General features: G+C 39.6%; 1 protein-coding gene across 1 annotated transcript; it reads right to left on the reverse strand.

Annotated features, from left to right (window-relative positions):
• Positions 1–358: 358 nt before the first annotated feature.
• On the reverse strand, positions 359–13962 carry hrg (poly(A) polymerase hiiragi). Its single transcript, XM_022808590.2, has 7 exons — positions 13307–13962; positions 11901–12104; positions 11145–11375; positions 10614–10808; positions 9780–10099; positions 9085–9175; positions 359–8805 (listed from the first exon to the last, which is right to left on the reverse strand). Exons 2-7 carry the CDS (start codon positions 12102–12104, stop codon positions 7804–7806), a joined length of 2043 nt encoding a protein of 680 aa, XP_022664325.1. The 5' UTR covers positions 13307–13962; the 3' UTR covers positions 359–7803.
• Between the last annotated feature and the right edge of the window lie 275 nt (positions 13963–14237).

A 14237-nucleotide genomic window follows, 5' to 3' on the forward strand; every position in this document is an offset into this window, starting at 1 on the left:
CTAGAAAAAGATCGATTAATTCACCCAATGGCCGAAACCAGGTGTCTTCTATTTGAAACTTGATATAGTACCATTATTAATGATCTGTTATATTTAACTTTGGTGCATGCAGTAGTTAACAGTATTCTAGATTCGTACTTACATGCGAGTCATTAATTTCTGCCAAACTGTTAAATATCTACACACACATGCACAAAAACGCACGAGTTCTCGCGTTGCTCAAGCGGTAGGTAAGTATGAAAAGCTGGCAAAGGTGGCGCAGCGGTATTTCTAGCAGACTGCGTTTTATTGCCAAGTAAATAGAACTGTAACAAAAATAATAGCAAAGCACAATAAAAAAAATAATGAACAGTATAAGTCGTATAAAGGATTGTATAGCACATAGTACCACTTGTTTTATTTGTAGCCCGGCAGTTTGGCTACGCAGAAAGAATCATCAAATAAGTGTCGCATTTGAGGGACGTTGTGACATTGTTACATCATAACGTTTACACCTATTCAATTTCTGTCCTGTTAACATACTCCATAAATTTTTTTGGCAGAATTCTCTGACCGAGTTAAGTGAGCGAATTTTGCGGCGTGCATTTTCATTACAGAAATATACATTAGTTTCTACTGAAAGTTAATGTACATTAAATGGTACGTCATGTAAAATGCCGGATTTTTTTACAACAGTCGTGATCGCCGGAACCAGCCTTTAATTTTTCTCTTTCTCGACATTTTGAAAACAGACGATCTTTTTCGTTCTAACCATGTGTAGACTAAACATGTTTCGTGTCCGTTTTATGCATAGGAACCACTTGTCTGTTCAGTGTCCAATTATACTCAGTTCACTTCGGTGGTTTAAAAGGGTAATTGTCACATTCTGTTCGGAAATCTGCTCTTTACAATACTCACAGTAGAATTGTGCTGATGTTGCTTCTGTAACTCTTCTGATTTTAATTGAATTTGACATTAGGTTCATTCAAAGCAAAGTTGGTGGTGTCCTCAGATGAATTAGGCTTTGTGAATTGGTGGGCCACTATCAGCATTTGCTTGGCCTTTCTTTTTGATATTTTTGCGCAGTTTCTATTTCAACACTTGAATGGTTGATTTCTATACTTTGTCGAAAAATCATGATATGCTCCGCGTATACTCGGATTTACTTGCGAAGCTTACGAGTGTACCCCGTTCTGTCGCGATTGCTGTTCCCCTCGATTTGGCGAAAACATTAACTGATACACCACTTCACAGGTTTAGCATGAACATCCATACAATTCTGTCTACCTTCAGCCGACCGCCCAGCCCCAGGGACTATTTTCGCTAGCACGTTCAATTTCCTCTGTTAAACGGGCTGTACCGCGTTACTCTAAGGGTTAATGTGCGCAATTTCGATGTTAAGTTCCTATAAAGTTCAAGTAATGTGACCAAAGTTCAAACTTTCGATTGAGAAATCCTATTATAGGTAAGATATTCGTCTTTCGTAGGTGGAAAAAAATCAGCGTAATGAACGTTTTGTGTTACTGAAAAAACTTTAATGGAAAAGATAAAGGTATGGCGTGTTCTCTCACCGCTTAGGATTTTTCCGCATCGCTTTGAGTCCACTTTTTTGAGTGAGATAAGAGACACAAAAAAAGCGCAAAATATTCGGGTGGTAACAACGTGAATGATAATAGGTTCGTTAAACCGTAACTTCACTAATATCATATCCTTATTATTAGTATAATTATCCAGCTTAAGCATTATTTATATTTCATAATAATAAATATTTATATTTCATAGATACATAATTCATATTGAAGTTTAACCAGTGTGAAAATAGTAACGACCCCCCGACTATAAAACAAGTTAATGACGATGGTCGTAACCGTAAGAAGGCCATCATCTGCAGCCATAACTACTGAAACGAGTAGCGCATCTTGCATGTCTCTTCATAAGAGGCACAGGCATCGAGGGTCTATCTTTCACTCATGCAGTAGATCGGATAGTCAGCGAACGATGGAAATAAACAGCGTTTAGTACTTCACGTAGGGGCTAAAACTTTGCAATGTAGGCCAACTTTTCGGGGATTTCAGCAGAGGATTAAAAGGGATAAAAGCTCAATTATACGGTGGGCCTTTTCCTGGATAACCCTCGTAGTAACACCTCATGGTTCAAATTCAAAGACATCCAATATACAGGTCAACCGGGGGCTAAAAAACTTTATCAAGGCTTAACGAGGATTACACGGTGGGTAATTATCTCCCAGTTCATTTAGCATAATATTAAAAAACATGCCATACTTTCCGATTTATGTTATTAAAAAGAAATTCATTAACGGTTTAATACTTAAGTAATTATCCAACAACAAAAATGCCCAAGGCTATGTCTCAATTGACACAAAGAAATTATACTCTGTTGGTCACCCAACAAGTAGATCGTATCTTTTATTTCAGTCACTAGCGATCTTGTGCTAATTCGTCAACCATAGGGCTAGTTATCACTGCATCCATCGAAATTAATACAATCCAAGCCAAGTTGTGTTATGTCTTTAGGTATCAATTCACTACAAATTGCACTTACTTATGCAATTATGAGCGAATGATGCAATAAATACTACTTTAATGCCTTCTGAAACCTTGGCATTAATACACGAAATCAATGTCGAATATGGCTATATTTATCGATAGTACTGCCTTATAAACAGGATACTGTGTGTCACGTTCGGTGTTTATTATTGCGTTAACAGGTGTTAATCTGTTCAACAAATCAATTGAGACTAAAATAAGATACAACGAGGTTTATCGCGCGTAACTCAACCCTGCAGAGTCAAACAGCAAACGGTCGGACATTTGCAAAATTTCGGTGACCTTTTTGCCTTAATCAGATAATGTTAATTTACTACCAAGATGCCTTAAGAACCAGATTGCTAAAAGTGATCGATCGAAAAAAGAAAGTAAGAAGATATGACAACTATGGACAATTTAGTCAATCCTTCTTTGAAAGTCTAACGCGCACAACAAAACCTTCTGCATCTCCTTCAAATCCAGCTATTTATTTATGTTCTTTTTGCTTTGAAACTTTTTTGAAAAATAAACATCGTAATCCTTTTGTCCTACAGAGAGTCTTTTTTTACACCAGATTTCACCATAAATTGGTTATTCCAAGTTCAATTAAATCGAGTCCTTAAATGGGCGATCATATGTAATAGAGACGAGATTTATTCGCTTTTCGAACACTCATTTAGCTCACCGTAGAACAATGAAAAAGTAAAATACGATTAATTTGAATAAAACTTTCTGACGATCCCGAAACCCCGGAGAATAAGGCGGTGTTGTTTTACCTGTACGCGCGGGCCACAAACTAGTAAGGACTAGTTAGAAACTAGCGTAATTAACCTAAATCTAATTATCAAATTCTGAGACGGTCTTAAGTGCTCTCGTCAGATACGTGCATTGAACAATGTCATGAAGGATGTGATTTCCATCAACATTTTAGTTTTGGCTTTGTCGTTAACTGTTCATGTCAATTCACATAAATAGGCATGATATTCTTGAATACGCCTGAGACCTGAATATAGCAAACTCAACTCATATTGTACCGGCACAACCGTGAGCTGATGATGTATAGAACAATGATTAATAGAGTATCATTGTTAAGATTCCTGTTTATATATATTTTTATGTACATATCTGGACATAAAAAAAAAAACAAATTGAATGAGCGGTAAGTAAAAAGCCCCTTGTGCACATTTAACCTCACCTAAGGCCTAATAGACCAACGTGCCAATAACAACAATCGCATTTCTCCTCCGTACCTCCAACGATGTACGTTGTACTGCAAATTATTCCGTTCGTTTGCGGCCCGTATCTGCCACCATCAACGAACAGCGACCGAGCTAGACCCTTCCCCCTCAATACCTCAATTTCGTGGTTTGAAAATTACCGTCTTTATTAAAAATAGCGATTTCATGCGATTAGCGCAGTATTTCATTTAAGAACCACTTTTATGTCAACCTCAAACATATTTAATTCCTGGCATTCTCCAAACCAAGGCGGGTTTTGTAAATAAAATTATAAGCTCCGAAAGTATGATTTAAAAAATAAGTCACCCTATATTTAACGCAGCTTGAATCTTCAATTAATACTCCGCCCTTACGTTGATCACCCTTGCGGTTAATCTTTCCCATAGGCCAACAAAGAGTAAGCAAACAAGTCGGAACTTTCAAGAAGCCTGCGCTTCATTAATAATCATATTTCCACTTGGTTTGATATCGGAGTGTCAGTTTTGAAAGTCTATTCAACAAAGTTGCTCTGCAACTCGATTTTGCACTATCTAAATGACGAGATCAAAAGCGCATGTTAGTGTACAATCAAGAATTTATTTTTCACCGCTTACATGAATTAAAGCGGTGTCCTCTTACCGGCCTCCGTCGACGTTTTATGTACAATCCGCCGCATTTCGCCCATTTTCTTTCTTTCTGTCGCTTCCAATCGTTCAATGTACTATTGAACCTGTATCCCACTTACCCGACTTTTTATTATTAGAAAGTACTTAAGTTCCCCTATTCAGAACATGGTAGTAGCTGTTGTTGTCGCAATATGGCTAAACACTGAACATTTTCGTCTGTAGTTTATGTATAATAATAAGAATGATAGTAATAATAGCTGGTAATATTCTAAAGTGGCACTTTCAACATCACCCTTCATATATATATGTTGAAAAGCATGAAAGTGCGACTTTAGCATATTTAGTATTTCCTCCCCCTCTCTAACCAAGTTCTGCAAGTGGGAGAAAATAATACCTAGCAGAAACTCAGAGAGTTGACCACTGACTTTCATCATTCATACAACATTTCCCTAGATCTCATTCGCACACAATCGCATTCCGCACGTTTTTATTTTTACTCAGTTACGCTGTTCTGAGCTACTATCATGCATTTTTTTCATCTCTTTTCTTCATTTAAGCACAAGTTTCTATTCAGACTTAGTGAAATGATTATGGAGTCATGAAGTAGAGCCACAGGCGAAATAGGTAATGTTATACCAATACATATATATAAATACGCTTCTAAACCAACACCCCCCTCCACGCTTTGATGCCTGGGCGGTGATTCTATCCAATTAGTAAACCCAGCGCAGTCCTTAGATTTTTGAACGCAGCGATAAATAGTTGCACCTAGTAACGCATTCTCCAAAAGCGTTTGGTAGGTGGGTTTTCACCGCGCTTCCTGCACTATTATCTTTTGCATTATATATTTTTCATGTCAAGCCGAAGCTCGGGTGTTGCACGCATGCGCAGTTTTTCAATAGGGATATTTTTGGTACGTCTTTCATATAAACAGATAACTAATGGCTGATAATGAATTCTTACACGGTTAAGCGGCCAGAGGAGTTTTGTTATTGATTTGCAACTGCAATGACAGAACTTATGATGCTAACCACGACAACTACACGGATGACCCACATGAAGCACATGTAAATGGTTCTAACCGATTTTAAGCCTGTAAAATGACTAAATAGGATTGGAAAAACTATAGGAATCTCTAGAAGTAATCATCGGACGCATCTCGATCAACACAACAGATAAGTAGAGAATCTAGCTAAAGCTGTTGATAATAATATCGGCATAGCAACAAGTTGAAATTGGAGTACTACAATTTCTTCTTCTCCTCCTCTTTTTTCTCCTTTTACAATTTCCTGCTACAGTTTAGTAAACTTAGCAAAAGACATAGTGCTTATGGTGATATTCAGTAACGCATTCCCAGTTTCCAATGCGATTGTCTATCGCTGCGTTCAGAAATGTGTGTAGACTGCGCTGGGTTTACTGATCAGAAAATCGGTGAAACCCAGGTCCAGGTATGGAAGCATAAGGGTACAATAGCTTGGAAGTGTATGGATATGCTTGTGTTGTATGAAATAGGGATAGTATGTATTGATCTAACATACTTTCTCTATTTCGCCTGCATCTATTTCATGATTATATCACTCTACTAAGTCCAAAAAAAGATTTATACTCAACCCTCATTGAGTTAAAAGAATAGAAAAGTTTTTTTACCACTAGCAGAAGTAAGCAGAGTATGTATATATATATTACGACAACGCCCATATATATATAAATATAATATATGTATAATATATGGGCGTTGTCGTAAGGCACGAAAGTACGTCTTTAGAATAATATAAGCTCATTATTATTACACATAAAATATAGATGAATATGTTTAGTGTTTAGCTGTAATGCGACAACAACTATTACTGTGTTCTGAGTAGGGAAACTAATTTTATACTCTTTCTTCTTATTTTTAAAAATACGGAAGGAAAAGTAAGGTGACTGGGACACAGGTTCAATAGTCTATTAAAACGATCGGGTGCGAGAGAAAGGGGAAAAATTTGCGAAATATAGCAGACTGTAAATAAAACGTCGGCGAAGGCCAATAATAGGACAAATTGGTAAAAAACATTCCTGGTTGTACACTAACATACCGATGTTGCTGATCTTGTCATTTAGGGAGTGTGAAATTGATTGCAGGAAGCTTTATTATAATAGACTTTGATCTGAGCTAACACTGAAGTAAAAAAAACCCAGCAGAGAAATAGCAGATTGTAGGAATTAAGTAAAGTGAAAACGCGTTAATGAAGCGCGGGCTTGTCTAAAGTTGTAAGTTCAAAATCAAATAGATGGTATGTAGGAATTACGCGAGATCTTTCTAATCAAGTTATCAGACAACTAGAACTCTCAGTACCACTCGTTTACCTAATTATTCATTTTAAGCACGCTTCTTTTTTGACCTATGGAAAAATCAACTGTAAGAAATACCGATGAAAATACAGGATACAAATTGCCGATTTGAGCGGCGTTATAAGTAGATTTTCACCGCGCTTCTTGCACCATTATACTTTTTGCCTAAAATTCTCCAAATTGAAAACCCTACCCCGATATCAACTTGTTGCTACGCCGACATCTACCATCAGCTCTAGCTATATTATCTGCTCACCTGTTGTATCAGTCGAGATGCGCCTGACGATCACTTCTACATTTCCCACTTTTTTCAGTCCTCCTTAGTGGTCTTGCAGGCATAAAACCGAATACAATCACCTACGTGTGCTCTGTGTCAGTCACCTGTGCACTTGTTGCAGCTAGCATGATAAATTCGGCCATTGCAGTTTTGAATCGATAGTCAAACCTCTTCAGCCGATTGACCATGTAACGGTCCCTTATCATCCAATCGTTGTTTGTATAGGAGATGTACCCAAAATCTCCCCATTAAAAAATTGCGCATGCGGTAAATACTCGCGTCCCGCCTTCTTCCTAGTCTCCTTCGCTTTCAATTAACCTCACACTAAGCTAAATTGTATACATCAACCTACTGGTACTGCACGGGGTCAACTTACATGCCACTATTCAGCTGACAGAAAGCACGCCAACATAGCTACTAACACTCAAACATATCAGTAACAAATATCGCCTACTTTTGCTAGCAGCATTATGTGACTTAAATTACCCGAAATTTCCCTCTTAGGCTTCCAGTCCGTCCTACTATCATTACTATTATTGACTGGTCGTCATTCTCTCCCACGCCCGATACCATCAGTATCACTATGATTTCATAATATACTCATTATAGAATTCATTTTTTGTGTTTTGTCTTGCGTTTCTTTAGCGTGGTGTACTCATGTGTGTTCTTTCCATATATACAATTGTGTCTATTATATGTATTTTGCAATGATTCGCTTGTTTCCGCTGTGTTTCTAATGGACGATGACTGAATTGAATATCATCGACCTGTCACCCATCAGCCATCTCACTCACGCACACATTCTACGAACTCTGATCTGATCTGATTCACCCCTGATCTGATTGATTTTCACTCGTTGCGCCTGAAGTAGTAGTGGTAGTAGTGACGACGGTGGCGTCCGCAACATCGCCATTGCCGTGGGCATTCACTTTATTGTTCAGTGTTTTACTATGACACGTCTGATTACTAGAACTACTGTTACTACTATTGCTGCTGACCGCGGCTATCGCTGCATTCGTGCCACCATGGCCGTCCCCGTATTCAGCAGGGCTGTCGCTAGACGACTTTCCACCTGCAGCAGCGGGCGCCTCCGGGCCGATGACGCCACCATTTGAGTTGGCGACATTCTGCTCAGCAGACCCGTCAATCTTTTGCTTCTTGTTAGCGGGCTCACCCGAAGCCCCATCCGTGACGCCGTCAATCGCTTTACGCTGCTGGGATTTGCGTTTGCGCTCCGGCGGAGGAGGCAGCCTCGCGACCTCCTCAGGAGGCAAAATCGTCGGCAGATCTTTCTTTCTTAGCACCGTCACATTGATATCCATACCCTTTCGGAGGATGCGGATGTTCTCTGCCTGCCGGAAGATGACCTCACGAAGTGAGCGTACGTTTTCCGTAAGGTCGAGACTGCTTTTCTCTTTGATCTGGCTAAAGTGCAGGCCGATGAACCAGTTCACTCCCTCGATGTGTACGTCATCGGCGTTTGGTGGCTCACCTCCGGCCAGATCTCCCGTCGAGCCCTCTGTCTGCGCTAGCTCTCGGACAGCTTCAGCGACTAACTGTGCCTGTTGAGAAGGTTGCACCGGATAACTCTGCGGGTTGATGTGTGCAATCTCGATGGCGGGCTGTCGTTCAATTGACGTAATTAGGGTTCGAATCTTCGATTCAACCAAGCCGTACCAGGTAAGCAGGTCATCCTTCGTATGTGCCACGGCAGTCAACGTGATGAATGTTTTGTACTGCTCGAAGAACTTTGGTGGCGAGAACAAAGCGTGCCACGTTGCTTTTCCTTTCAGAATTTGTTCAGTCGTCTCCAGTCCCTCTTTGAATGCCTAGCAACCATAGCAAATAAAGCAAAATAATACCACAAAATCTTATAAGGTAATGAGGCATTAGAATATACCGCCGTGTCAAGTACTAACAAACAATTTAAGTGAGACGGGGTCAAATAATAAACATAGGTTTATCTATATCATACGAACAGTGGACCCCGGTTTCCCGGTTTTTCCTATAGTACATCTACTTTTGAGTGTTGGGTCTTAAAAAAAATGTCGGAATTTTTCATATAATGAAAATACAATTCAAACCTGATTCTAAAATCTGTCGTTTACCTTTGTCATGATCGTCCGTGTACTTAACGACGTATTGTACGTGGAGTTTTGCTCGGGGTAAGCAGGAGTTATGATCGGCATCAGATGATATCTGTAATATGTATGCACATGTAATGCACACCAATACACTACTAAAATGTGATAATATTTAATAAAAAAAGACGGTGCCTGATTCCAATACGCATTGAGAGCTTCGAAAAAAAAAAGTTCTTTTACTCGAAGACCATAGCCGAATTAAAAACAGCTAAAGTACATGCATGAATCGTAATAGACGAATACATTAACTTATTTAGTCGCGACCGATCTTTAGAGCATTATATGACAATATATTTCCCACTTGCTTCAGATAATGAAAAATAAATGAAGAATTTTCATAGAAGTAGAAAATAGTTGGTATCTGATTTTTTTGCATAATAACTTACCCAACGATGAAGCGAGCCCAAAGCTGTTGCCTACAAATATCACTAGTATACAATAGCACGCTTATATATACTAAGGTACAAAATCAAACAAGGTTATTTCGCAAGCGAGATATTTCACCCTTTTATATTAAACACATATGAAAAATCCAAAATCTGTTCAATAAGAGACGGGAAGAGAGAGAGGGAGAGAGAGAGAGAGAGAGAGAGAGAGAGGGAGGGAGGGAGGGAGAGAGAGAGACGGAGAGAGAGGGACAGAGAGAAAAATCAACACACCTGTCCGCGACGTTCGTTCTGGGATCCCAAACAGAAAAGCCCCCTATATGATGTTGCACAGACGTTTGTGCCTTAAGGTGAACAGGCTTAGGCCACGTCCACTGTGAAAACACGAGAAAGAACTTCTGAATGATCGTGGCTGCTGCGGCATGTGGATATAGTTGACACGTCCGTGCGACAAGCATAGCCCATGATACACCGCCGAGATACCCAAGTACATTGCTATAGACGCCTTTTTTCTTTGCCCATAGCTTTATCGTCCGTAAAGCTGTTCGAAATACTGGGATATCTGGCACCAAATGAAGAATCTCATCCGTTACCTGCAGATGAGAAATCCAATAAATAGCACTGTTAATGAAAAAAAAAATTTGAAACACTCATGTCAGCTCAGGATATTCTGTGAAAAATACCGCGTATATTTGTTTTTGCACAACTATTCCACACAAAAACACGTTACAATACGAAACAAATGCACAAAACAGTCTATCACAGGAATCTTGATAGACAGAAAAATAGGTATCGAAGGCTTTAAAATCGTGCAAAATTAAGATCGAGATAAAGATAGCCAAGCCTTAAAATCGAAAGAACAAAAAATTTAAAAAATGAAAAAGGCTGCAGATAAACATTTTTCGCTTTACTTGAAGACTACCGTTGTCGTTTCGAGCATCAGGGAGATTCATCGAAATCGTCGAGAAGCATCATCAACCAGTGGTGGTTTTCAACTACTTTTCAACTACAGTAACTTATAAAAAAAAAATTATAATTGCGCTTCGGAGTGTGTTACTAAGCAACGTTCAAAAGTTATTCTTCTTTGGTTGCGAAATGTCTGCTTACCCTGCACCCGTTAAGGCTGCGAACGCATTTCATGTCGAGATTCTTCAATAACGTCATGTCGCGGAGCTCCTGATCCGGAGGAATATCCTTCAGCGCTAGTCGAGCAAACAGCATATCCAGTTCGATACCATCAAACTCCATTTTTATCACGGGCACAAAAGCTTCTTCGACTGCACGTAAGTCGCGTACTTGCGGCTACAAAACGCATCCATGCAACGTCGTTGTTAGAACATTAGATAGCTACTTTTATACACAGCGCACATCAATGGGATCTAAATCAATGCCTGGATAGCGTTGTCACCTCCCGAAATTTTAGTCAACAAACATTTAGTCAGTACCATATATACGTTTAGTTTCTACTGTTTTATGGAAATCTCTGCCTTTGTCTAGAAGAAAAATAACAACCAGATATCTTCACTATCACTACAACCCAGAGGAATTTTTTCTGCTCACGAATATGAAATGTTCGTAGAGTGCGTATTATTTGACTGTTCAGTGGCATTTGATTAATTCAAGTCAACATTCACTAACCTGTTGCTTCAACAGTTCAACGAAGGAGCTGAAGAAGTCCGATCTGTCGACGTGTCGGGGTGCCACACATAACGTGTCAATATCAGCGCCCTTCGTATGAACTCCTAGACGGTATGAACCAAACGTGAAGATTTTTCCACGTGTTGTCTGAGCCACATTCTCAGGAATCCCCTTAGCGACAGACACCTCCTGGATCCAGTGCTGAACGAGCTCGTTAATTCGAGCCAATACCTGTACAAGCACAAGTGAGAATTTGCCTTTGGGTAGTAAACCCATCTAAGACGACTTCGCTAGATAACTTTACCCTATACGGCTCTCACACAATCACTTTAATAGTTAAAGTAACCGACCATGGCTGTATAAAAAAAGCATAAGTAAATGCGCTCATTATTCAGAAATTGACAAATGGAATGAGAATGTGCAAGTAAGGCTCGTATGCCTGCAAACAAAAGCTTAACTTTTATTAAGTTAAGCTTAACGGAAGTTAGCAAAGTCAAGCTTTTGGAGCATCATCCAGACTTCTGTCCGAAAATTTTACAGAAATACCATATTATTGATATTTTACTTTGTTCCTAACAGAGTACAGAGGGCTCGCAGAAACTGTAATATAAGAAAAAACGGATTCTATGCGAGACTGATTTTTTTGTATACGTGTCTGAGTACTTTTTCAAGCTTACTTATAACGTAATTCGCACCGCATGTAATATATTGAACTTTTAAAGGCTTTGATCATAGCACATGCTGCGGAGGACGCACTTGTAAGCGATGATTAAGTTCGTCGCTGCTTTCGAAAAGGCCATATTCATGTAGTACGGTCTCAAGCTCCTTCGACTTTTCAAGATCGCCAGGGCGAGGTAAAGCAGTCGAAACTGGCGCTGTTACACCGAGATATTTGGATTTTTCATCCCGACCGCCGACGCCGCCGCCGCCACGGAGAAAGTTCGCAACTGCACCCGACATCTGAAAACGCATCATCAAATCAGTTACGCAACATGCGCTAATGACACAGCGTGCTCAACCGTTACATATAAGCAGATCAATAGACAAATACTGCATGCTTACCGCTTTAAGGTGAAGCTACCTACATATAGAAAGAGTGGCAGTTAACTCACTAATGGCAGCTCTTTTTTCGGCGATCAATGATTTTTTTATAAATTAAATACTACGATACAAACCCAAAGTAATTATGTATATTGCGAAATTATTGAGACCATTATATAACAAATGAGCATAAATATTTTCAACACTAAATACATCGTGTATGAAGCATGCAATAATCATGTGATACACTGAAATCAACCTCCTACACCAATTACATTTAAAACTATTTCTAGAATATGCCAGCTGTTCGAAGCTGTTTTCGCTCTGTAGCAGCTGTTAAATCTATTCATCCGAAACGACGTTAATCTTATCGGCGATATATAATACTATTATTCACTTTTTTTTTAAGGTGCTGAGTTAAGACTTCATTTTGTTTTTCACTGTTATATTGAAAACATCGTGTTATACATCAAACCATGTGTTTGCTTCGGCATGGGTGACACAGCTGTCAAGGTTTATGGCTATAGGACAGCGTACTAAGACGCAAATTGTGACAACCAGCATTATAGAGTGCACAGGATTCACTTAGCATCCAGAACCACGAATAATCCAAGCTCCACAGTTTATTTTGTGTATCGCATAAATGAAGATGCGTTCATTTCATTTTAATCCACATAGAAGCAATATTTGAGTCGCAATTTCGCCTCCTATTGTTTCTCATCTCACAATCTTCTTTCATAACAATCTATAAGAGTGTCCACGATAATTACTCATTGATTACTTAAACGCATTTATGACTAACGTGTTTGTTCTTAGCTTTCTGTACTATATCTCTATATAGTTCCAAACGAATCGACAACTATCCTAAGCCGCATAACTCTTCTAATTAATGCCGTTTGTTTTCTATAAAAATGGAAACATCAAGGGCACTTTGTGCATCTCGTATATCTATCGCAAACAGTTACGTCATTTCGAAAATACTAATAACAGTTCTATGAACATAGAAACTCGAGAAGTTTTTTCTGTATCTACTACCCCTATTTAGTTGTTTGAACTACCTGTATTAATAAACAACTCAATGATCTCTATTGACTATACGCCAGAGATGAGCATCTGCATACCTTTCGGGGTTGATATTGACGCAAGACGGTTCAGATCCTTTTAATCACGACAGCGCGAACGAGACAAAATTTTTCACTGCTCACAACACACAAATCACACCGTAACGTACAAATAGACTCCGTAACGTTTCCTCTTCATACAATCAATCAATTCAGAGGAACATTGCTGTTATTATTGTTGTTGTGTAATAACAACAAACGATTTGGCGAGTGGATCATCGACCTCCCACCGGTGAGGATAGCCCGAAGTACATCTGGGTGGCACAACAGGCATGAAAATTAAAGACGGCAGAGGGGGCCACGGTAACGTTTTTTGTTGCCCCGTAAAACTGCGGCGGCACGCCGAGCAAGCGGGCAAAAAAAGGATGCCTTTGTGGTGATGCAGAAAAAAGCTTGCTCCCAACCAAATCCGAGAACGAGTTGTCCCCAGGGGTTGTCCAGGGACGTCGGCAGCTTAAGGCTGAGAGGCGGTGCGGCCTGACAACCGCCTACATAAAAAAAAACCTGACTACCTACAATACTTTCACACACGGAGCCACACACTGACGAGAACCCAGCGAGCTTAAGCTTCGCCGCTTCTGCTAACACAGCCACAGCCACTGCACCTCAACCATAGCTCCCGCTCGCAAACCGCCATTGCGAAGGGATCACTGGACTAGATGCATTATTGTTTGCGATTAAATGGCTAGGCGACCCGTATCGAGCTGGCAAGTGGTGCTGCGAGCGCTAGTCATTGACAACGCGCGGAAAATTTGAAATGTGCACCTTCTTCAATTCGAGGGACAATAGTGGAGAGTCTTAAAATTGACTCAGTAAGAATACTGGGCGTGGCAGTAAAATGGCATAGTTAAACAACACTATTGAGACGAGGAAATTTAGCATAACTTACATGACAGTAAATGTTGATTGTAAATTATTCAAGTTCGGTATT

Source organism: Varroa destructor, unplaced genomic scaffold, assembly GCF_002443255.2.
Source record: "Varroa destructor unplaced genomic scaffold, Vdes_3.0 BEIS01000005.1, whole genome shotgun sequence".
NCBI classification, from domain to species: Eukaryota; Metazoa; Arthropoda; class Arachnida; order Mesostigmata; family Varroidae; genus Varroa; species Varroa destructor.

Bases quoted from the DNA above. Each gene is read 5' to 3' on its own strand.
- hrg (XM_022808590.2), bottom strand. From the start codon at position 12,104: ATGTCGGGTGCAGTTGCGAACTTTCTCCGTGGCGGCGGCGGCGTCGGC. The intron at 10,809-11,144 runs GTTAGTGAATGT...TGCGTTTTGTAG, and splicing joins TTGAACTGTTGAAGCAACAG to CCGCAAGTACGCGACTTACG. The intron at 9,176-9,779 runs GTGTGTTGATTT...TACATATTACAG, and splicing joins AGAACGAACGTCGCGGACAG to ATATCATCTGATGCCGATCA.